Below are 24,308 nucleotides of genomic sequence, written 5' to 3'. Positions count from 1 at the left end.
TTTCCCCTTAGGCACACAGACACAAAATTCCCAGGCAATCCCCAAGCCTCTGCTTAGCCGGCACTTTAATTTTCCTCCCTCGGCGAACATTTCACCATGTTCTAATTTGACAGATTCTAATCTCCCACCCCTAGCAATTCAGTTATAGAACTAATAAACAACAAAGAGGTCAAGAGCAGGGAGACGAAGAGAGACCTGGGTAGCCTGGGACCTGGGAAAGGAACTCCATGAGTAATGGAGGGTTGGGTCTTTTGGCAAAATTATGGTCACACAAAGTGCCGTCTTCTACTTGGCCTGCTTCCTCTGAAGCTGAAGTTTCCCCAAAAGTATTATTAAGGCCTCAAGAAAGAGGTACAGGAGGAACAAGACAGCATTAAGCTTTCTGCTTAAAGCTGGAGGATTTTCAAGGGCCAAATGCAGGGAGATTGAGGAGGAGGGCCCTGCCTGCCTTGGGCAGCTGGCCCTTGCCCTCTGCCACCCTCTTGGGCTCTAAAGCCCAGATGCCCCTCTAGCAGAGTGAGGAGCCCATTTGTAAAGACCAGGCGTACTCTGAATGAATAAGGACTGCTCTTTTTCTCCACCCGGTGCCAATCAGTGACTCATCAACCATTTTCTAAATGACTGTGTTTTCATTCTCCAGTTTCCTTCGCGCTGCGATATTAGAGAAGATTAAATGCAGCCCCTAACTGCCTCCTCCCTCTGCTTTTCTGCATCTTGTTTTAGAGATGGTAATGCCTCAAAATAGAAGCATTTCATTGAAGGCTGATCATTTAGTGACAAGTGAAAACGAAAACACACACACACACACACACACACACACACACACTCACACACTGCAGTGTTAGGGAAAGCTCTGTATGTCTTCCAGGAGGACACTGGGTGAAAAGAGGAGAAAGCAAAGTCGTAGTCTATGAAAAATGTGGTATCTCAACTGGACCCTGTTCCCTGCCCCCTACCTCACTGCCAATTTCCGGGCCGAGGCCCTTCCTCACAGCCCTGACTACACATTGTATAGCTGCCTCCTACTCCATGCTATTCTCTGACTGCCGAATGTCTGTTTTCCTTTATGAGCCCTTCTGCTCTTCCCCACCCCACCTGGCACCTTTTCTTGCCCCCTGACAATACCTTTTCTAGTTCTCTGTGGTCCTGTTAGCAGCCACAGGGGAAACTCTACTTCTTTGCTAGGGTTTTCTCTTCGCACTCCTGCTCCTGAATGTGGCTATTTCCAAAACCAGGCTTCTCTCACCCCAAGAAGAGAGTTTGGATGGTGACTATAAACCCATTATCATTTCCAGGATAGTTAAACTCAGCCTGTTGTGCTGCTAATGGGCCTATGGTTTTATCTAACGCACATGCTCGCGCGCACACCCCCCCCCCCCCAATACTAGGTTTTCCCACTATCTGAAAGTAGAGCGTTCCTATGAAAACTTTTGTAAGCAGAAATGGCGTAAAGTGAAGAAGCAATTACCTTAGGACACTCTTGCTAAGGGATGCACAGAATACATGGAGTTAAGGCACAGGTGCTCACAGACACAAGTCAGAGCTATGGCGGCTGGATGCTGAGATGGTGAGTGCAGTTCCCAGGAAGGAGCTGGGTGGGGCCACTCTCCCTGCTCAGGATGCGCGCTGCCTCTCTAATGGCTCAGCTCCTTGCAAAACAAATCACTTTTTGCCTTTTTTTCCTAAAAGCGAAACTCCTTTTCAGATTTCTTTTAGTTAGTGAAACCAGGTACTGATGTAGGTCTTTCGTAAAAACAAAGTGGCATAAGATAAACTTTCCAAAATAGGCGGCGGGGAGGGAATGCCTCACTAATCCTTAGCCATTTCTCCTCTCCCGTGCCAGTTAGCTACTGTTGGCCCCCTCCAGCCTTTCCCAGGCTGCTCTATGGCCTGGATGCTTGTTCGATGTGGATGGTGTCAACAGGGTTCCCTTGTGCAGAGGCGTCCAGTTGGGCTGGAACTCAGAAGAGTTCTGGAAGTAGATGAGAGGGTGGGAGGACAGTGGGGTCCAGATATTTATTCTGCTCAGTTCCCTCTTTGGGCTGTCCCTTGACCTAAGGTTACCGCTTATTTCAAGGAAGCCTGTGTGACTGTCTTCTTCTGGTAACCTCTCTCTTCCCCCATCCCTGGAGGCCTAGGGGTGATGACAGCTCTGCTGCCTCTTGCCCTGAGTTCTTGCATTTTCCCACCCTCTGTCATTGGCCACTGCCATTGTGTAATTAGCCCCTATGTAAAAGAACCCTCTTCAGATCACCTTCATTGGAATATGCCATCTGTTTCCTGTTGGGACCCTGACTGGCCCTATCTTCCTCTCTTGTCCATTCCCACCCCACCCCTTGGCCCTGTTCTCCTCTGATTTTTCTCCCACCTCCTGCAGCATCTTCTGCCCTCCCCTGGCCTCTGGCCTGATGCATGGTAGGCCTTCCAAAACAACTGCTGATCCTTTGGGAAATAGCACCAAAGGGGCCACAGTGAAAGAAACAAGCTTTTCTAGAACAAGAAGTATGTCCCCCGGAAGTCTTTAGACTTAGGGTCTGAGTGTGATGTACAATAGCATCAGTTGGCCAATATATACTTGCTGGGAAGAAAGGCTAAAGGTTGATTTGGAGCTGGATTATTGACAGTGCCCTCATATGCTCCGCATTACAGTCTACTTGTGAGCCTGCGGGATTTCTTACTCTGTTAACCATTCTGGGATCATTTAAGGCCACAGGATATCAATAGCAACTGAATCTCAATCATCATAATCATCATAATGGCTGCCAATTGCTGATTGCCAACTCTGAACCAGGCGCTGTGCCTGGTGTTTGGCTTCTGTACATCAAATGGAAGTTTCCATCTCACTCTTCAGGGATGCTTCCCCGCTGTATTTGGGAAAGGGGCAGATTGAATCCCAGCCCCCTCTCAAATTGGCCACCCGCATCACGTCACTTCTCTGTGTCGCGTCGCGTGTTACTCCCAACTACACTAGAGGGCGCTACAAACGTCACTGGGGGTGGAGGTCTGGCCCTCTGGAGAACCATCCTCTGGGTAAGTTGCTGATCCCTCTGCAAGGATCTCTGGGAGCTTTAGGAGATTATTTGGGAGTCCCAGTTCTCACTTTCCTCCCTAACACAGACCGTTATGCATGTCTATCAGTCTGTGCTAAAGGTTTGAGGAGCATCAAAGGGGAAAAACCATATGTGAAGGGAAGATGACGAAATCTCGGAAACCAACAAGGAGTTGACGCTTTCACAGAAGGACCCTCAGAGGCAGACCTCAGTTTTTGTGACTGCTCCCCTGCCCTCAAGTCGGTTCCTCTGTGGAACCCCCTCCTTATTTAACCTCTGCCTCTCGCCTTTTGGAAATGTTTATCTGTTGGAGCTGCTCTCACCCCAGGATACATTCTTTTTCTCCTGGTGGGACCTTTCCCCCAGTGTGTCAGTCAGTACCTCTGCAGTCTCCACAGGTAGTGTTCTGTCCACTGTCCCTCAAGATCTGTGCCCCAGGTGAGGGATACATACATGTGTTTTCCCTTTAGATGATCTAGCATTAGCTGTGGGTCTCTTCTCTCTCTCTCCCTCCCTCCCTCTCTCCAGGCCTATGGTAACAGGTTCTTTAGTGCCTCCCCTGTAGCTATAGAAAGATCCAGCCTAGGTACTAAAATGACCACTTGTGAGAGCCATTGCATCTCTTAGCTAATGTCCCTCCTCTGCCCTGATCTCTGTCTGAGGTAGGGGTTGATTTCACTGCCCCAGGTTCATGCTTTAGCTCTAGACCCTCACAACCTTCTAGGGTGGCTAAGGTTCTTTTCTCTCATTCTGAGTCAATGAGTGACCCCTCAATATTGGGACCTAGGAATTGGCCTCCTTCTCTTTTTCTCCCTCCCACCCCTGTATCATATCTATCACCAAATCCTGGAGATATCTCCTGGACTTTTTCTGGAACCTATCCACCTCTCTCCATTCACCCCCTTCTCCACCATCCTCACTGATGCCTCCATGTTGGCTGCCAGTCCCTCCCATTATCCTTCCATCTTTTCTCTGACATGACTCTTTAATTTTTATTATTTGTTTATGATCATGTCCCCCTCAACTAAACTGTAAGTTCCACAAGGGCAGGGATTCTGTCCATCGAATTCATTGCTGTACCCCTGGTGCCAAGCTCAGTGCCTGGCAGGTAGGGGGCACTCAGTACTTATTTGCTGAATGAATGAGTATGTGGTTGAGTCCAATTCACTTATCTTGGAGGCTGGAGAGATAAGGTCCCTAGCAGTGTCTTGCATAGAACAAGCTGTTAAGGAATACCTATTCAATAAATGAATATCTCTTTTGCTCAAGGCCACATAGCTAATTAGTGGCAGCATTTAAATCAAATTTCCTCACTCTAGTTGATTCTTAACCTTGGCTGAATATTAGAAACATCTGGGGAGTTTAAAAAGTCCTGATGCCCCATCTGCACTCGAGACCAATTAAACTAGAACTTCTTGGTGGGGTTGGCGGTAGGAAGCCAGCTATCAGTATTTTTTAAAGCTTTCTAGATGATTCCAATGTGCAGAGAAGGTTGAGAACCACATTAAATCATTAAGTAGGGCCAAGGGAGCCCCCTGTTCCTCATACTGTCTCTAATAGACAAATTTTGAGAAAAACCGAAAGCTTTACTAAGTGGATTGAACGTTAAATTCACGTGTTGAGGAACAGTGGTATCTGTGGGAGAAGGGGGCACATTGTCATGGTGGGCTGGGACCTCACCGGGGTAAGAACCAGCATGTGGTAATTTTCAAAAGTGTGTCCTGAAGGCAGAGAAATGGTTTTGAAAGGTGGGTGGAGGCACTGGAAGAAAATAAGTAATGGAAATGTATTTGGGCCTGGTTACCAGGAAGCTATTGCCTAGTAATCCTCTTAGACCGCAGAAGAGTAACTCCAGGGATTTGAGGAAGATTGTTTTGTTTGCATCATTTGGCAGGGACCAACCTCTGGTTGTGTTTACTAAGGAAGCCATTTTAGACATTGATAGAGACAAGGCTATAGGAGTCATTTTCTCCCAGAAAAATGTCTTGCTGGATACAGCAGTGCTTGGTGGTTCATTTCATCCCAGTATTGCCAAGCCCTTTATTGGAGGCTTGTTTTCAGAACTGCCATATATAAGGATAGGAATTATGACTTGAAAGGGAAGCAAGAAAAGAAGGGCCGAGTAGCTTGCCCAGGGAATGCTTTAAGTCATTGAAATCGCTGAGAGAGAGTACTGTGCTCAGAAATCCTAACTCTGAGTCCCAGCCTCCACCCTTTGGATGCTACCCTAACCACGGAGGGCTAACTTCATATAATTCGAACTCCTTACAATGACAACTTCTTAAATCCATTACAGGATTTCTTGAAATGTGAGTAAAGAGCAAAGTAAACCAGCATTCAGTAGCACAGAATTGGATTTGCTTTTGTCTATTTGCAACATATATAATAAATAGATGTCAATATAAATATACAAAGAATGCATATAAAGTACTTAAGATAGGTATCATAACTCAACATAATGTTCAATCAAAATACTATCTTTACATGATCAGTGCTTCTGTTAACAAAGAATTGCCCAAGGGGTTTTTGTAGAGCTATGGAGATGCATGGACAGAGTTATCAATTAATTCTGGATTTTAGCTGCTCAATTGGCATATGTGGGAGAAAAAGACTGAGGAAGAAAGATGATACAGATTTCAAGACTTTAAAAAAGATAGAATCCTCTATTTTTGGTGGGAAAATCCAAACTAGTTTATTGTAAAGCTAATGAATTAGTCCAAATGGAAACTTGATTTGGGTGTCTTTTCTTATCCTCCAGATCACAGTTCTCTCTGGTTACTGTCATTGTACACACTGGTTTGTGCTTGTGGTGTAGACAAAGTCTACAATGTGTGCTTCATGTGTTTTAACATTGAAGACAATAAAGTAGTGTGCAAGAGCTCAGCTTGGATTAGTATTGAGCACCAGTGATTGGAAACATGTCATCTTAGAATTGAAAGGGTCATTTAGTTCAGTTCCTTCCCAAGATGTTGAATGTTTGGAGACATTCTGAAAATTCTCTAGGGCTGGAGAATCCATAAACTTAGTTCAAGGTTTCTATAGGCAAGACATTTGTATTGTTTGGTTCATTTCACGTCCCAGTGTACTTTTTTCCTTGAGTAAGCCCAGTACTTCTTGTTTAGAAAAAATACAAGACAGGGTCTAGGGAAGAAGGTTCCATGGGCTGTGGAATACCAATGAGGATAGGAATGGGCAATGAAAGAGTGGGGCAGACTGGGGCAATGTCCTGTTTTTAAATACTTAAAGACTATTATCCAACTACCTACTGATAAAGTGGCAGATAAATAAAGGTCCCCAGGTATGCTGCAGCTCCAAGTTCAGCTTATGAGAGGACAGTCATAGTTATTCAGATCATATGCAACTCCAGAGATCAACTATTTCACCATTTCCATTTTATGCAAACTTGAACCCCTTTGAAAATGACATACTGTATTTTCCGTTCCTTAAAATGTTAAAAAAAATTTTATTCTTTTTTTGTATAATGCATGATAAAATACCCAATTTTAAGGAAGTACTGTTTAATTTTGGCTTAACAAATAATTAAAAGTTATACTAGGAACATCATTTTAATGCGATTTTAACACTATTCAAAATTTACAAAGACAAATTTTGATATTTTTCTATTTAACAAGTGATACGGCTTATTTACCTTAAGTTGCTTTTGTAACAGTGTCAGCAAATTCATTTTAAAATGACATATTATTTCCTATGTGATCTTAGACTCAGTGTACATTAAAGTCTAGTGAAAATTTAATTTTATCTTCAGGCATCAAAATAGACAAGAACTGTTTTCATGACATGATGTTAATAACTTTCATTTTGTGTTTTTTATATATGACATATTTGGTTTTTATTATTTTTTTTAATTGAAGTACAGTCAGTTACAATGTGTCAATTTCTGGTGTACTGCACAATGTCCCAGTCATACATAAACATACATATATTCGGTTTCATATTCTTTTTCATTAAAGGTTATTAGAGGATATTGAATACAGTTCCCTGTGCTATACAGAATAAACTTGTTTTTGTTTTTTCAAATCTATTTTTATATATAGTGGCTAACATTTGCAAATCTCAAACTCCCAAATTATCCCTTTCCCACAGTAACCATAAAATTGTTTACTATGTTTGCGAGCCTCTTTCTGTTTTGGAGATGAGTTCATTAGTGTCCTCTTAAAAAAAATGTGATGGTGTTTGGAGGTGGGGGGTCTTTGGGAAGTGATTAGGTTTACTTGAGGTCATTAGGTTGGAGCCCACAAGATGGAATTAGTGCTATAGGAAGAAAAAAACACCAAGCCCTTTCTCTCCACCATATGAGGACACACGGAGAAGGCAGTCTAAAAACCAGGAGAAAGGTCCTCACCAGAATCCATCCATGATGGCACCCTGATCTTAGACTCCCAGCCTAGAACTGTGAGAAATAAATTTCTATTGTTCAAGTCACCCAATCTATAGTATTTTGTTATGGCAGCCTGAGCCAACTAAGACATAATATGAGAGGAAAGTTTTGGTGCTATTATTTATAAGCATAACAAATCACAGTGTGGATAGTATTTATTCCCACTAAATGTAAATGCAAAATGGATATAAGTAGGTCATACAACTTAATTAACAACAACAACAAAAATCCAAAAATGGGCAGAAGACCTAAACAAGCAATTCTCCAGTCAGGACATACAAATGGCCAATAGGCACATGAAAAAATGCTCAATATCGCTAACTATCAGGGAAATGCAAATCAAAACTACAATGAGGTATCACCTCATCATTTCACACCAGTCAGAATGGCCATCATTCAAAAGTCCACAAACAATAAATGCTGGAGAGGGTGTGGGGAAAAGGGAACCCTCCTACACTATGCTGGTGGGAATGTAGTTTGGTTCAGCCATTATGGAAAACAGTATGAAGATTCCTCAAAAAACTAAAAATAGACTTACCATATGATCCAGCAATCCCACTCCTGGGCATATATTTGGAGGGAACTCTAATTTGAAAAGGTACGTGCACCCCAGTGTTCATAGCAGCCCTGTTTACAATAGCCAAGACATGGAAACAACCTCAATGTCCACCAACAGAGGACTGGATAAAGAAGGTATGGTATGTTTATACAATGGAATACTACTCAGCCATAAAAAGAATAAAATAATGCCATTTGCAGCAACATTAATGGACCTGGAGATCATCATTCTAAGTGAAGTAAGCCAGAAAGAGAAAGGAAAATGCCATATGATATCACTCACATATGGAATCCAAAAATTAAAAAAAGGCACAAGTGAACTTACCTACAAAACAGAAACAGACTTACAGATATGGTAAACTTATGGTTACTGGGGGGAAAGGGGATGGGAAGGGATAAATTGGGAGTTCGATTTGCAAATACTAACTACTATATATAAAATAGATGAACAACAAGTTTCTTCTGTATAGCACGGGGAACTACATTCAATATCTTGTAGTAACCTATAATGAAAAAGAATATGAAAAGGAATATATGTATGTATATGTATGTACAACTGAAACATGCTGTACACCAGAAATTGACACATTGTAAGTTGACTATATATTTCAATTAAAAAAATGAAAAATGAAAGATTTGGATCCATTGACTATGATCTAGAGGAGATTTTCATAACTTTTCTTGTTTTTATACTTCTCATGAAATGATATTCCAGTATTAAGAAGCTTTATGCATCCTTTCTTATCTGGTGGTCACTTGAGGGTGAAAATTAAATGGTTTGTTGTTATTAGTTAGTACAATTAGGATGTTTTACTGGTCAAAATCAAAATGGTGGCTAGCTGTGTTCAACTGAACGATGATAAACTGTGAGTTATAAGTAAGCCCCTCTAACTTCTACAAACATTAATTCAAATCAGAAAGTTTTCAGATGGTTTGTTCAAACGGGGAAAATGAAAAAATTATACTCTATTGATTAAATAAAAATGGAGATAGACACTGTCTTAGGTCAAGTTCCCAACAGCAGAACCTGAGGTAGAGTGTTTGGTGCTGGTGATGTAGTGAGGGAGAGCTCTTGGGGCGGAACATGTGAGGTGTGAGGGAAGCAGGTTTGGCAGGGGAAGGAGCTCAGCAAAGATGTGGATTCAGCAAAAGGCAACCTCAGCCTCATCCCACAAAGAGCTCTGGAGTGTGAATGCCAGCACAGAGTGTATCCACACTGTACCATTGAGTCATGGGCTGTAGGCTGCCCTTCTGGGAGGATGTAACCTCTCCAGTGGCTCTAGTGAGATACAGGAAATCCTCCAGAGCAGGTTGTAGCTACGAGCAGCCAACATCCACAGCAGTGTGGGGCTGAGTGCTCCAGCCAGGTGAAGGAATTCTGGAAGGGAATCGACGTCATCTGCTACAGACGTCATTTTTTATTATTTTAAGTATATGAACCCACTGGAATCATCTTTTTTTCTTCCAGTTTTATTGAGATGTAATTGACATATAACACTGTAAACATTTAAGATGCACAGCATGATGATTTGACTTACATACATCATGGAATAATTATCACAATAAGTTTAATGAACATCCATCATCTTCTGTAGATACAAAATTAAAGAATTAGGAAAATTTTGTTTCTTGTGATGAGAACTCTTAGGATTTACTCTAACGACTTTCATATATAACATACAGCAGTGTTCATTATGTTCATCATGTTGTACATTACATCCCTATTACTTATAACTGGACTAGAACCATGTTCTTAATACATAAACTGTTATTGGACAAGGATTATTTAATGCTGTTTAACTGGAAGGGAAACACCTTGAGGGCAGGTCTTTGTTTAATTCAGAGATGATTCCTTGGTTCCTAGAACAGTCACAGACACACAGTAGGTATTTGTTTGTTGAATGACGTCTATGACTGAATGAATGAGCAGGATCCAGAGCCCTGCTATCCTGAATGTTGGAGCAATGCTTTGTAAGGACTCGATACTCCTATTAGTCAGAACTGCATCTGACTGCATGTGTAGTAGCTGACCCAAATAGGGGGCTATTTTTTTTTTCACAATACAAGAAATCTGGAGTAGGGGGAGGCCAGGTCTGGGAGAGTGCTCTGCTCCATTATTTACGTTCCAAGAGCCTTATTCCTTTGCTTTCATCCTCATGTACGTCACAGTCCTAGGACAGCCCTTCCCTCTCAGCCTCAGAGTCCATTCTCCAGGGCCAAAGAAGAAGGAAGAAGTGGGAAGGGACAGCACCTGTATAGGGAAAGCAACAACATTCCTAGAAACCTCTAGCAGATGTCCATGTAGATGTCTTTATCCAGAAATGCATCATCTGGCCAACCCTGAAGGGAGTCTAAGATGGGGAGCAGATTGGCTGGTACCACTGCTGCATGGAACAAAATCGAGATTCTGCCAGAAGAGGAGAAAGGGAGAGCGGGGAGACAGATGACAACGTCTGCCTTTGTCACAAAGCTGCGCAAGGCTATGGGTGGTTAACAGTGAATACACTCTCTCTGAAGGACAAATCGAGGCAAAATTTAAAAAGGAAAATAACTTAAACCCCTCAACTCTCTTTTTTCTCTTTTTCTCCTTCCCCATCCTTTTAGTATGACTTTCTAGTGACCAGGGCTGAAGTTCTCCTCGAAGTCCGTAGGAAATACTAGAAACATGTTTCAAAAAAAATTAAAATGAGCCGTAATCCAAGTACTTGTTACCACTTATTTTTCAACAGAATTTTGGACAACTTTTATTTTTGTCTTAATGGCCTAAAAGTCCAGTTGTACACTAGTGATTCTCCTCTTTCTTTTAAGGCGGAAATTCGGACTCCTGCAATGTTTCTGCTAGTGTTGCCGTTACCATTGGAGACTCCTAGGCGCTGTCGCTCCTTATGGTGAGTCTTGTGTTTCTCTGTGGAGAAACTTTCATTACTTCCAGACTCTTATTGAACCCATTATGAGACCATTGAGACAGGATGAGAAATAAAAATGTCTACTTTGTTCACTGGGCTGTTATTCCTGGATCTTTACAATTGAGGTGGAGAAAGAAAACACCTCCGGAAAAATAATTTAAGAGGCATGGCTGGTTGGTTGTCTCACTTTTGATCCCAGGAGCCCTGTAGTTCATGTGCAAATATGAAAAGGGCTACGGAAGTTAATTTCAGTGACATTTTTTATTTAAAATCTCCCGCTGACAAAATCACCTTTCCCATCAAGGGTCGTCTTGGCCACAATTTAAAGGCTGGTCAGTCCAGTAAAGTGCTTTTGTGCCAAGAATTCTGGATTTTCCTTAACAGGGTTCTTTCTCTGAGTGGTCATGCTGGGTTTGAATTAGCACGTTGACCATTTCTGAGCCTTTGTGTTCTCCATCCATACAAAAAATTGGCTGTACTTTTTGGTTATACTGATGTGGAGGCACTGGGTCAAATATCCTGACCCCAAAATACTTACCTCACCCCAGTAGCATCCTTCTCCCTGGCCAGACACCATTTCTGCAAGTAGATTTGTGAGTCAGGTTGATCCGAAGGGTGTAACAGTTCTTTCCAAAGAGCCAGGCTCTCACCCTTTATTGCTAATTGGCTAGATACTGGGTTTTTTGTTTGTTTGTTATAGCCAGTTGAATGCAATATCATATATTATTATCTCGGTGAGCTTCCTATGGGGATGTTAACTTGTTCTACACCCACATAAAATACATTATTCTCCGGTTTTCTTATTAGATTTACTAACATGTCACTGCTGTACCATTACCATTTAACAGCCTGGGAGGCGGAAAGAACACACTATTATACAAGTCTTGGCAAATCCAACACCGATGTAGGGAAATCATTAAGCTTCAGGAAGTTTTAACTTTCTTGCACCCAATTTCTTATCATTAATACAAGGTTTGTATTCTTCCCTGACCCCCTGATCTTGTAAAGGAAATAGAGGGAGACAAGGGGAGGGGGAGGAGGAAGAGACACAAATCAGGCTGAACCGTAGCTATTTCCAGCGCCTGCACTTACATCAGTGATTAATCAAACTAATGGGGAGTTCTAATTCGGTGCTCTGCTACCCTTAAGCCCTGTAATTGCGGTGTCTCTGAACCCAAAGGAAACACGTTGCTCTCTGCATGCCCAGGCGCATAGCTTTTAAATCTTCGTAACTCTGTAATTACTACAGCGCTTTCCTTCAAATCTGGCTTAATTTCACTTCCTTAATGAGCACTGCGATCTTGATAAAGTTTGAAGTTTGCTGCCTCTGCCGTTCACAAGGACTCCATCCCAGACTGATACTGTGAGTTGCAGAATTTACTCCCTCAAGTTCCTCTCAAAAAGCGCTGATTTATTTCAGGACCACCACAGTCAAAAGCACTTCCTCTGGGTCAAGGCCAGCGCTGGGTGTTTTCATCACAGAAGGGTGCTCAGAGAGCAAATTCTGAACAGTCAAAAAAAAAATGGGGGTGGGGAGGCACGGAGGTTGGGGGTTAAGCTTATGAACCCTTGGGGAAAGGCTGTTTGGCTTTATTAGCGCCATGTGCTCCAGAGAGGGTGGTTCATTTTACCCCATCGAAGACACTGCTTTAGAGTAAATATATTAAAAATCCACTTCCTCTTTATAAACTGAGCCCTGCCAAAGAGTGAAAAATTCAAGTCAGCTTAAAAAAAAAGCAACATAATTTCCACATTCTTTCTCCCACCAACTGGTTTGCAGGATTTTGTAAAGATTTGTTGGAAATACCATTTAATGCTTCTCGTTAAAAAGCACATCTTCTCCCGCAGCCGATTGGAGGGTCTCAGTTTCTGCCACCCTGTTGTGCTTTTAACCAAGCGGTGATGCTTGGTCTCCGCTTTAGTCTTTCTGTTTCTAAGCTGTAAGAAGCAGCGCTGAAACCCGTGTTGCTTTTAGAAATCCCTGCTCCAGTCTGTATTCCCCCCAGACAGTGTTAATCGCTTAGGGATTCAGGATAGCACTTAATTCTTATCTCTATTAGAGCTTGCTGGCATTGCACGACCATTATTTGTTTACATGTCTATCTGCCTTCTTAGACTCTACCTTTTGATAGCGATGTTTATGTCTTCTTTCCTTTTATATCCCTGGCAGCTAACAGAGGCCTGAGCACCCAATAAATGTTCGCACTCAGTAAATAAGGCTTCCGGTAAATGTTTGTTGCATAACCAGAGGAACGAATCAGTGAATGAAACTCCCTTGTTGTTTGCTATCACCATCTGCTTTAACTCTGTCAGTTATTTTGATGTATGTGCAGTTCTGACCAAATCCAGATTTGGCATGTTGAAAATTATATTCAGTTGTAAAATGTGAGGCTAGGATTTTTGAAGATAAGAAAGAAGTCAAAATCTCTGCCGTTGAAAACAATGTGAGTAATCAACAGTCCTTTAGGGAAGATAAAAAGGGCTGGTTGGATTTGCAGTCTTTGGCATTTTGGGAAAACCATTTAATAGCATGATTTTTTTCCCTGCCTATGTTTCCCCCTCAGTTAAATGCAGAGAGAAACCTCTGTCCTGCATACTTACAGACTAGATGGGGATTTTTGAGGAAGAAAAGCACAAATGAAAACAAAGGAAACCCTTCAGTAGCATTATATAGTCTTTTTTACCCTGAAAACTTTACACATGATAGTTGTCAATATGCAGGGTTCTGAGATTATGGGTACAGTGGCTTCATTTTTTTGTGTGTGGCTTCATATTTTGATACATTAATGAATTTTTTCCTGGGAACATGGATACACAAGACCGAATTAAAGTTCTTTTCTTAAGATATATTTTTATTGAAGTATAGTCAGTTTACAATGTTGTGTCAGTTTCTGGTGTACACAATTTAAGGCTCTTGAACTGGAAGAACTTGGACTTTTGAGTTTGAGAAACTAAGCCATGAAGGCCTTGGACATTACATTCATGCTGTAAGCCATAGATCTGGGAGAAAGCATTCTCCCTCCAATGGGATGGCATATGACCATGGGCTAGTGGCTTCCTCATGGGAACCAGCACAGCTAAGGGAGAGAGGGAGTTGGTGAATCTCAGAGCTCAGTAACTAACATAAAGCTGGGGAGAGCCCCCCTGGGAGCATGAGGTCCTGGCCTGCTGATGGGGAGGAGAGAGGGGCCAGTGACATCTTCTGCAGCCTTTCTGTTGGCTCTGCCAATGCCTTCCTTCCATATGTTTCACGGCTCTGTCATCTTCAGCTTTTATTTTGCCCTCCAGGTGTTTTTCTGTGCTATAACTTTATTTGTGGGTGCAGTTTGAGTATACGATAATCATGAGCTCCCCAAAGGGGTTCTACTTGAATGTGAACCATATTACTTTCCAGGAGTTTCCCCCAAATGGCCACCTCTCCCTCCCCACCAACCACCGCTGCCGCAGACTCTCGAATCAGCTCTTCCTCCTTTGGCAAGTATAATGCACCTCCATTACAAGATACTTTAACACTACGCTTTATGAACAAACCATACTTGTTTACTTTCAAATTGTTGCTTTTTCCTTATGTAAACTAGCTATATTTTTCTATCTGAAATGGTTTGGGTAACTTGGGTGGGGATGGGAGGCTCATAGTTTTGCCCAATGAAAGTATTGAAAATATTTTTTACTTAACAGCTTTGTACTTAGCAGGGCTTTTGGGAGGGAACAACAGTGGGGAAGTGAGGAATAGGTGCAACTGGGTGGAGGAAGGGAGATTTCAGTCACTATAATTACACGATTATGCTAACAAGCCCATGTGTCTCCTGGAATTTTCTTAGACAAAAGAAATATTTTTCAAGTATAACTAATGATGGTGCAGCACGGATGCTGGGATATTTGAAACAGAACAGAGATTTTTGGTGAGGAACCTTTCAAAAATCTCTGCCTTGATGCTTGTGAGGTTCTAGAGGAAGCTTGACTACAGTTCCGTGCAAACGGGAGGCGAGCCAGGCTGAGGGCAGAGTTGCCTTTTGTGGCTTCCCCATGCCAGGCCTCTGCTCCAACAAAGACCTTGTCCCTCTGGGCCGAGGCAGGCAGGGGTTGAACTGTGGGGCGTGGTGAAACAGGATACCTCGTTCGCTTTACAATGGCATAAGGCTTATACTGACCGAATGTTTGACTTTATAGGGGAACTTTGCTGGCCTTTGAGCTGCATGAATGACTGCTAGGTATTAGGCAATGGGGTCATTTTTAAATGTTGCCTTTTCCACTTTGGCTGCAAGATTAGGGTGATAAATGTGTGTACATGGGTTGGGGGATGGTATGTGATCGGGAGAGATCAACACACACAGAAGTAGATAGAACAGTCTGGCTTCAGATATCAACCTTGATTCCATCAGAGCTTTTTGTGGGAAATCTCGGAGTCTGATGGGGCCATCGGGGATTTGAATAAGAGAGACCCAGCTCCTGAACGTATAGGAAACTCCTTAGCATTAGGAATATTCATGTACCCCCATTATGATGGCATGGGGCGGCTACACTGATTGATTTTAGTGGTTTAGTTCTAAAAGTAGGAACCATAGGAAAACTGTGGGGTGGGGGTGGAGCTTGAAGTGGGCAGGGCAGATGAGGCCTGGGGTTGTCTGAAGCTGCCCTTGCATAGCTAGCTCACTGTTTTTTATTTAGACAATCTCTCGGATGTCTAACAATCACTTTTCTAAAAGTGCCAGTATTCACACCTTACAGTGGACTGAGAAACACATCAACTCATGGTATTAATGAATATTTTTATTTGTATTAGTTTTATTTTTGGTGACTTTGAAAGGAAAGTTGTCCTTCAGAGTAAGCAAAAATAAAAAACTAAAGTGACCTTGGAGAGGTCAATGCAGACTACCAACAGAGGGCTGAGGGCAGTGAGACCGATGGTGATCAAAAGCCAAGAGCAAAGCTTTGCATTTTGACCCAAATGGCTTTATTAGCACACGACCAGGAGTCCAGGAGATTACAAAGAGCTGATCTGTACTTTGAATCATCTTGAATTCTTGACTTGAGGGTCTGCTGACCACTTCGGAGCAGACATTGAGGTAGTTAGCCTGTTGTCGGACTTAATTACCCCCTGGAATCCTACCCCTTCTGGGCGTGGATGAGAACTCCCCCTCTCGTGGGACTTTTCAGCCCTTCCCTCCAGTCACCTCTCTCAGGTGGAGAGGGGTCCTCTGGCCCAGGTAGGAAATCCCCCAATAATCCGAAGCTCCCCTTAGGAATGAGAGCCCCATCCCACTCATGGCCCTTGGTAGTGTTCAGCTGGACTCGCTGCACTGGCCCCTGAATGCTGTAAATAGGACAGTGCTGGGTGAGGGGCAGTGACAGTCAGGGTCCACCTGCCACAAGGCTCCCTATAAATGGATGCCTTTAAATGCCCCTGATTGTTCTTTCTGCCTCACAGGGTTTAGGGTGGAATATATAGTTTGGCTACCTAGCAGACCTCATGTTGAGAATTGTGAACATATTCAGAAGTCAAGCTAAATTTGAAAACAGCCAGCTCAAAGCTCTCTAGGTTTGTGAGATTAAAAAAATCTCCTAAAAGACCCTTTCCCCAAATATTGTCCCCCTTTTTTCACTTTTTATTTGGAAACAAAACCAAATTTAAAGTTGCAAGAAATGTATGACAAATCCCAAACGCCCTTTACCTAGACTCACTATTTTGTACCTTTCATCATATTTTCTTTTTTTTCCTCCCTCTTTGTCCATATACATTATTATCATCATTCTTCTTGTTGCTACATGTTTATTATCATCATGCTTCTTGTTTACGTGTACCTTGCAGACATCATGACCCATTACCCCCAGATCCCCAGCCTGGGTCTTTTATAAACAGGGACACTCCCTTGCCAAAAATGTTATTTTTTGAGGTAGAATAAGAGAGGGGTCTGTTGAAGACTTTATAACTGAAGTATGGGCCAGTCCAGACTGCTGAGTGTGGGGCTTTGCCCAGGCTTCCACTAAAGGCGGGGAGGGGGGAGAGGAGACAGCACCACAGGTCTGGAGGACTTTATTGTTGCCATAAAACATATTTTTTCCATGTTCTCTTTAGACACATGAAATGAAGTCTGCATTCCCAAGATCTGGCTTGTGGCTTTACAATAAAAAATATTTTTATAGTATTCTTTTTGGAGGGACGAAAGCATGCATTTTATTAACATTTCTCAAACGCTTTTTCAGTTTTAGGCTGACGGCATCCAGCCTGTAGACTGCTGTAATCGAAATACTGTACATGCCTTTTTAGAAATTATACCTTGCAGTTAACTGAAGGGGAAAGCTCTCCTTTCTTCTGTGAATCATCAGCTCTCTGATGGAGAACTTTAACATCCCTGTATCTGATCAGCACAGTAAGGGGACAGGGAGGTCATCAGGCTTATCTCACCTAACGTGTCAATGAATTTTGCAAGCAGTTTTCTGGGGGTTTTGCTCATGGGTGTTTTGGGTCTCATTCATGATATTCTATAGAGACCCGGCCCAGCGCAGCGGCCGAGGGATGCCTGGGAAGGGGGTATAAACAGCACCCTGGCCACCCTGGCTGCACCAGGATGCTCCCATGGCTGGTCACCCTCCCCAGCTGTGTCTCAGCGAGCACAGAGCCTGGGGCACTCCAAGGGGCAGCTCAGTTTTCCCTGCTAAGAACCCAAAGGACTTGCTTAGAGCTGGAATTCGGCAAAGCAACTTGCTCCAGCATGCCAGACCTGCTGCATCCCCAATACCCCACCCTCCTGCCTCTGCGCTCGTTGCCCACAACCCCCAACCCCAATGTGAGGACTCTGCGCCTAGGCCACACTGACAGTCTCAATCCTAACCCCTCAGAGGCGAGGAAGTGTTTTTTGCGTCGGAACGCGCCAGGCACGGTGAGGCCACCAGTGACTCCCAGCGGCCGCACAGGGCGCTGCGCCCCCCTCGCCTTGGCCTTCCCCCGCCCTGCGTCCGCCCCGCCGCCCCCGCGCCGCCTCCTGCGCCTGGGCTGGAGGCGGATTCCTCTCTCCGGGTTTTTCAAAGCGCCTTTCCGAAACCTCCTCCCCGCCCAGAGAGGGAGATAGATCCCGGGCGCAGTTGCTCCCCGGAGCGGCCGAGGGGCGCGCGGGGAGAGGCCTGCGCCGGGGTACTTTCAAACTGAGGCGCGCGCACACACTTACACCCACCCACCCAGACACACACACGCGCGCGCGCGCGCACACACACACACACATACACACACGCCCATTTATATAGGCGGTGGCGGCAGCAGCAGCCGGGGCGGCGGCGGCGAGCACAGGAATGATGGAGCTGAGGCAGCCGACCCGGGTTGGAAGCAAGTGAGGAGAGCCCAGGCGCACCCCGGGATTTCTGTGCCCCGTGTTTGTCATCTTCCTCAGGGAACGGTGCGCGTGTTCGAGGGCCGGCTGGACTGATTTGCTAGAGAGAGGGCGGGGAAGAGGAGGAGGCCAGGTGAGCGAGGAGCTCCCTGCGTATCCCGACTGCCGGAACGCGCCTTTGCCCGACTCCTGCCCTCTCCCTGCCCAGGTGGGCGCGCCCGGTTCCCTGCTCGCCAGGAGCGCTTTGAGGAGACCAGAAAGTCGAGGCCCGGCTGTGCGGGATGCCTTTCGCCAAGCGGATTGTGGAGCCGCAGTGGCTGTGCCGTCAGAGGCGCCCGGCGCCTGGCCCGGTGGAGGACGCAAACGGAGGCAGCGCTGAGCCGCCGCCGCCCCTGCAACCGCCCGGCCGACAGGACGAGACCTCGGCGTCGGGGCCGGAGGATCCTCCCCACGCGCCCCCCGCGCCTCCTGGGCAGCCTCCTCAGCCGGTGGCCGCGCCGACCGACCAGGCGCCGCCGCACGGAGAGGCTCCCGCGGCCGGCGAGGAGAGCGCGGTGGGGGTCCTGGAGGCGGCGTCCGCGGCTGGCGAGGCGTCCTCGGCGGCGGCCGCGGCCGTACTGCTCATGCTGGACCTGTGCGCGCTGAGCAACGCGGCGCTGGCCCGCGTCCTCCGGCAGCTCTCAGACGTGGCCCGGCACGCGTGCAGCCTCTTCCAGGAGCTCGAGAGCGACATCCAGCTCACCCACCGCCGCGTCTGGGCCCTGCAGGGCAAGCTCGGCGGCGTGCAGCGCGTCCTCGGCACGCTGGACCCTAAGCAGGAGGCAGTGCGTGAGTACACGCGCCGTCCGCCCCCTTGGTGCTCCGCTCCGGCACCGGGCCCTCGCGCCCTCCACGGTCGCCGCAATCTCAGACCCGCGGCGCTCCTACAGCTTGCACCTTACTCTTGCCTCCCACCCCTCCCTTCTCCTGGGACCCACCCCAATCCTCCTGGAGTTTAGGCTAGACTCGGGCTGGGATGGACGCTGAGGGGAGAAAGTTAAAGGGGCCGCCTCGGGACTCGAAGGCAGTCTCCGACTGAGAGGGACCGTTTATGGGGGACACAGGAGGCAGAGGAGTCTGACATTTACCTTCAGGGTTCGATTTCCCCATCCCTTCCCAGGGGGCAGGAGGTTGGTGCAACTTCTTTGGTTTCCAGCAGCCCATCCCGGAGCCCTGTAGTGCCCCCCCCCAGCATGCTTGAGGGGAGCTCCAGGAGTAGTGAGTGTCCTTTTAGGGCTTCGGCAACGCCGTGGCGGTTTTGTCCCTCTTACTGTGACCTCGAGGGCTGCACCGAGCCCAGAATTTATGCCTTGCGCTCGGATGCAACATATCGTGGCGCCGCTCGCCTCCTGGAGTGAACTCCAAAGCTCTCTCCTCCAGCCTTGTGGCCTGGAAGGGCATGGAGGGAGGAGTGTCCCGGGCCCTGGGGAGATCGATGAGACCCTTGGACCTCTATTCTGCCCTGAACAGCACAGGGTTCCTACTAAATGGCCCTGCCCTCCGAGAATCCCAGAGGTGTACACCCCCTGCTCCCGTCTTGTGTACTGTAGCCCAAATCCACCCGCATGTGGAAGACCCCCGGGCACCTTTGCTGCCCGTTAACTTCACTCTTGCGACATCCTAGGGCTCCCAATAAATGCCATTCTGTATCATCTGCCCTCCGAGAGGCGTTCAGGAGGGTTTCCTGGTGCACTGTTAGCCAAATCAGGCGGAGGCAGAGTTATTTAGGAACAACCGGACGGTGGGCGGGGGCCCTAGGCCAGCACGCTGGTCCTTTGGCGCCTAGATCGGCTGCGACGCTCGACGCTCGCGGCGAAGGTGATGTCAGCGGCTCTGACTTACATAAGAAGCTTCCCCGGTTGCTGCAGCAGCTGCGCCGGTGCACGGTGGCGGCCGAGCGCGCGGGGCGGGGGCGCTCTCGCGGCATCCTTCCCCAGGGACTTCCGGGCACCTCTGCTCTCCAACCCAGCACAGCCTCCTCCCCGTTCACGCACTCGTCCCCACCCCAGCCCCCCTCCCCCAAACTCTTTGAACCCCGCCCTGGGAATTCGCTGCTTTTCTGCAATAACAATAATAATAAGTGTAATGAATAAATGATGTGCGCGATCGGTTTTCGCAGCTATAAAAGACCCGGAGTTGGGTTAATGACTGGTTGTTTAAAAGGGCAATTCCGGGGATGAGTTCTGGAAAGAATTAGGACTGCCGTAGGCCAAGTCGTATTTTACTTTTGGGACTTGAAATAAGCGCTTTAATCCTGCCTCCTTTTTACCCCAAACCACACAGCAGAGACTGGCCCTTCACTTTCAACAGTGCTGATATCTGGGGAGTGCGGTTGGGGTGAGTGGTGATTTCACTTCAAAAGAAGTGGAGGGGAGTTTTGCAGACTGTTGAGTGGTGCATACATTTCCTGTGTGTGTGTGTGTGTGTGAGTGATTGTGACACACTGCTCCTTAAGTTAGATTTCTCACAAGTGAAACTCAGCTCTGGAGCAGAATGTATTCTCTTCTGCCCTCTTTCTTTAGAGGGAGGAGTGGATAGTTATGTATCCAGAATTTCATAAATCCTTTTAGCTGTTTGGAGTACAGATTAATGGTTAATAGAGAAAAGAGGGACTTTGGGTATGTGCATACAATTGATGAACATATACTCTGTGTACTTATACATGAATAAAGATGGAGCTAATATAATACCCAGGAATAGATTTAAAATCTCCTATTAATTTTTACGTTTTTCTAAAACATTGTCTCCAGACTTTGTGTCCAAACCTCTCTTGTCTCTTGTCCATATAAATTTAGGAGGGCATTGTTCTTGTTTGGTGTTATAAAAGGCATTACCTTTGCGAAGAAAAGCACAATATTATGTGTCTTAATTTGGGTTTCCTAGCATGCAGAGGTGGAGACAAGGATTTCTGTGCATGCATTTATTTGAGAAGGGATCCCCCCCGAAACGTGAGGAGAGAGTGGGGAAGTAGGGCAGGGAAAGAGGAAACCTCATGGACATTGTGAGCTGCTTTCCATCCCAGGCAAGTGGGATTCAATCCAGCACATACCTCAGAAGTATTGCACTGAAGAGTGAGGAAGCTGGAGTATTTCTCCACCAACTTCCACCCCTCACTGATGGAGAGTGGCACCTGGAGCATGAACTCTCTGGCTCCTGGGCCTGTGCCATGTGTGGGCTCAGCATGCTCCCTGGCCACGTAGAGAGATGCCAAATGCCTATGGTGTGTACAGGAATGTCTGCAGGGGTCCTCTGGGGAGGGCAGAAGGGCTGTGGGTGGAATACCAGTGGCGTCTACTACATTATGCATCTCCCTTTAGCATTGCTCGAGGCCTAGAGGAGTTTGAAAGGGAGAGGAAGCCTAAAAGTGATTGAAGTTCCTTTTTCTCCCTGTTTGAATGTGTCTGGGTGCCTCCATACCCCCTGTATAGCCTTCCCACTCGGATCACCATTCTTGGACAGCTGCATCCTGTTGCCCCGAGACAGGCTGGGGTGGTTTTTGCAGGGGTGACATGATCTGACATATACTTCAGCAGAGTCACTCTGGAAATAAGTCTGGAGACCAGTAGACCAGTTAGACAATGTGAGTGGTGACAGTGGCTAGGACTAGGGAGACAGTGAGAAGTGGTCGGATTCTGAATTCATTTTGGAGATGGAATTGATGGGACTTACAAACTGGATTGGGTAAAAGGTATGAGAACAAAAAGTAATTATGGAGGACCTTAGGTTTTTGGGCTTAACTCATAGAAGTTCCATTTCTAGAAATGGGTAAGGTGAGTGGAAGAGTAGATCTGTCATCACTGGGTTGCGGGGTGCGAATGGCGGGAATGGAATCAATACTTTTCTGTTTGTCCTGTGTTAACTTGAGATGCCTGTGTGTATTAGACAATTAGATGAGTGAGTTCCAAACTCAAGAGAGAGGTCCAGGCTGGAGATGTAGCCCTAAGACTTAAGGGTAGAGATGATATGCAAAGCCTTGGAACTAGGGCAGTGTAGAGAGTAAAGAAAAGGGGGGCAGGGCTTAGCGTAGGGCAGTCCAACTTCGGAAGGTTAGTAGAGGAGAAGAAAGTCTGAAAAGGAGCAGTCAGAAAGCTAGAAGGAGAATCAGGAGAGTGTGCTATGATGGAAGCAAGGAGAAGGTGTCTCAAGAATGGAGGAGAAGTCAACTTGGTCAAATGCTTCTGAGAGGAAGATGAGACAAGAGCATTGAGTTTGGTAACTGGTTAGCAATGAGTGGCCCTGATTAAGTGCCATTTAAGTGAAGGGGTAAGATGAAGGCCAAATAAGAAGTAATGAAGAGAGAACAGGATGGATGGAGGAGGAGATAGCAACCACAGACAACTCTTACAAGGAGTTTTGCTCTGAAGGAGAGTGGGGAAATGGAGCCATGGCTGGAGGGAAAGGCAGGGAGATTTCCTTTAAAAATGTTGGTATTTAGGCATGTGTAGATTCCAGGGAGAGGGGGAGATTGATGATGCAGGGAAAAGAACTGGATAATTATGATAATTCCTTGAGAAGCTGAGAGGCGAAGGGATCAGAGCCCTCTTTCACCCATGGGAACTCGAGGGAAGATGGGGGATATGGGTAGAGGGGCAGGTGGGCTGGTGAACTGATGGTGCTTGGATGGGGCGTTCTTAGACCATTAGATCCGTTTTCTCTGTGAATTATGTGGGAAGGTCTTCAGCTGAGAGGGTGTTGGTAACGTGAGGAGAGAGGGCGAGGTGTTAATGTTGTTGCAGGGAGGGACCATGGATGCGATGAGGAAGTGTAGGGGGGATCACCCGGCTGTGTTGAGAGCCTTCTGAGACTTAATGCTCATAAACGTGAAGTAAGTCTAGCTTTTCAGTCACTAAAACCTGAGACTTTGGAATTGCTTTCATGGTCCTTGACCCCAAAAGGTTCATCCTGAGACAGTTTAATGTCATTGGCTCTTTGAATGCTGTTGATTATGTTTAGTTTCTGAGTTTTAAAGTAAACTTTATATTAAAGTTGAACGTTGCTGCAGAAAAGTGCATAGACCATAAATGTACAGCTTGGTTAATTTTCACAAAGTGAACAACTCACACAACCATCACCCAGATCAAGAAATAAAACGTGTTGTTGAACCACCCTCCTGAGGCCCATTTTATCAGGCACTACCCCCTACCCCAAAGGTAACCATCATTCTGACTTACGTCTCCAATTAAATTTTCCTGTTTTTGAACTTAATGAAAGTGGAATCATATAGTATGTATTTTTTAGTGTCTAGCATTGCTCACCCAACATTGTTGCGTATATAGTAGATTGTTGCATATATAATATATTGTTCCTTCTCATTGCTGAATAAAATCCCACTGTGTGCATGTACCACAATTTGTTAATTGATTCTAATGATGGCCATTTGGGTTGTTTCCACTTTAGGGCTATTGCCACAAACATTTTTCTACATGCCTTCTGATGGGCTTATGTATACACAGCTATTTAGAGTGTATCTAAAAGTGGAATCGCTAGATCAAAGGGGATGTACACATTTGGCTTTAGTAGCTACTGCCTAACAGTTTTCTAAACTGATTTTACCAATTTATAGTCCCAGAAGTATATGCAAGTGAGTTGCTCCACGCCATCACTAACACTGGTGTGGTCTGGTTTAAATTTGCATTTCTTTGATGATTTTTGTGGTTGAGCACCTTTTCATATATATTTTTGACCATTTGAATATTCTTTTTTGTGGATAACCTGTTTGAGGCCTTTGTTCATCTTTCAGTAAGGTTCTTTGTACGTTTTTTCTTGTCTTGTATGAATTCTGCATGCATTGTGGGTATGAGTTATTTGTGAGCTATAGGTTTTGCCCTCTGTCATGTGCCATTTCACTCTTAGTGTTACCTTTTGGTGAGCAGAAGTTTTTATATTTATGTAGTCCCGTTTATCAATCCTTTTCTTTATGGTTAGTATTTTTTGTGTTCTGTTAGTATTCTTTGTTCTTAAGCAGATTCTTCACTGACCCCAAGATCATGAGGCTCTTCTCCTATGCTCTAGAAGTTTTTTTGTTTTGCCT

At 45.4% G+C, this 24,308-nt stretch overlaps 1 protein-coding gene across 2 annotated transcripts in view; it reads left to right on the top strand.

The window, feature by feature from the left end:
- The first annotated feature begins 17,231 nt into the window (after positions 1-17,231).
- The window catches only part of NHS (NHS actin remodeling regulator), a 339,250-nt gene continuing 332,173 nt past the window's right edge, over positions 17,232-24,308 (top strand). For both annotated transcript variants that reach the window (XM_032475419.1, XM_032475418.1), the window contains exon 1: positions 17,232-19,066. In XM_032475419.1, coding sequence (XP_032331310.1) covers positions 18,520-19,066 — 547 coding nt within the window. In that variant the 5' untranslated portion in view covers positions 17,232-18,519. The remainder of the gene's footprint in view (positions 19,067-24,308) is intronic.

The sequence above is a fragment of the Camelus ferus genome, chromosome X (assembly GCF_009834535.1).
Source record: "Camelus ferus isolate YT-003-E chromosome X, BCGSAC_Cfer_1.0, whole genome shotgun sequence".
Taxonomy (NCBI): Eukaryota; Metazoa; Chordata; class Mammalia; order Artiodactyla; family Camelidae; genus Camelus; species Camelus ferus.
This window is presented reverse-complemented; position numbering and strand designations above follow the sequence as displayed.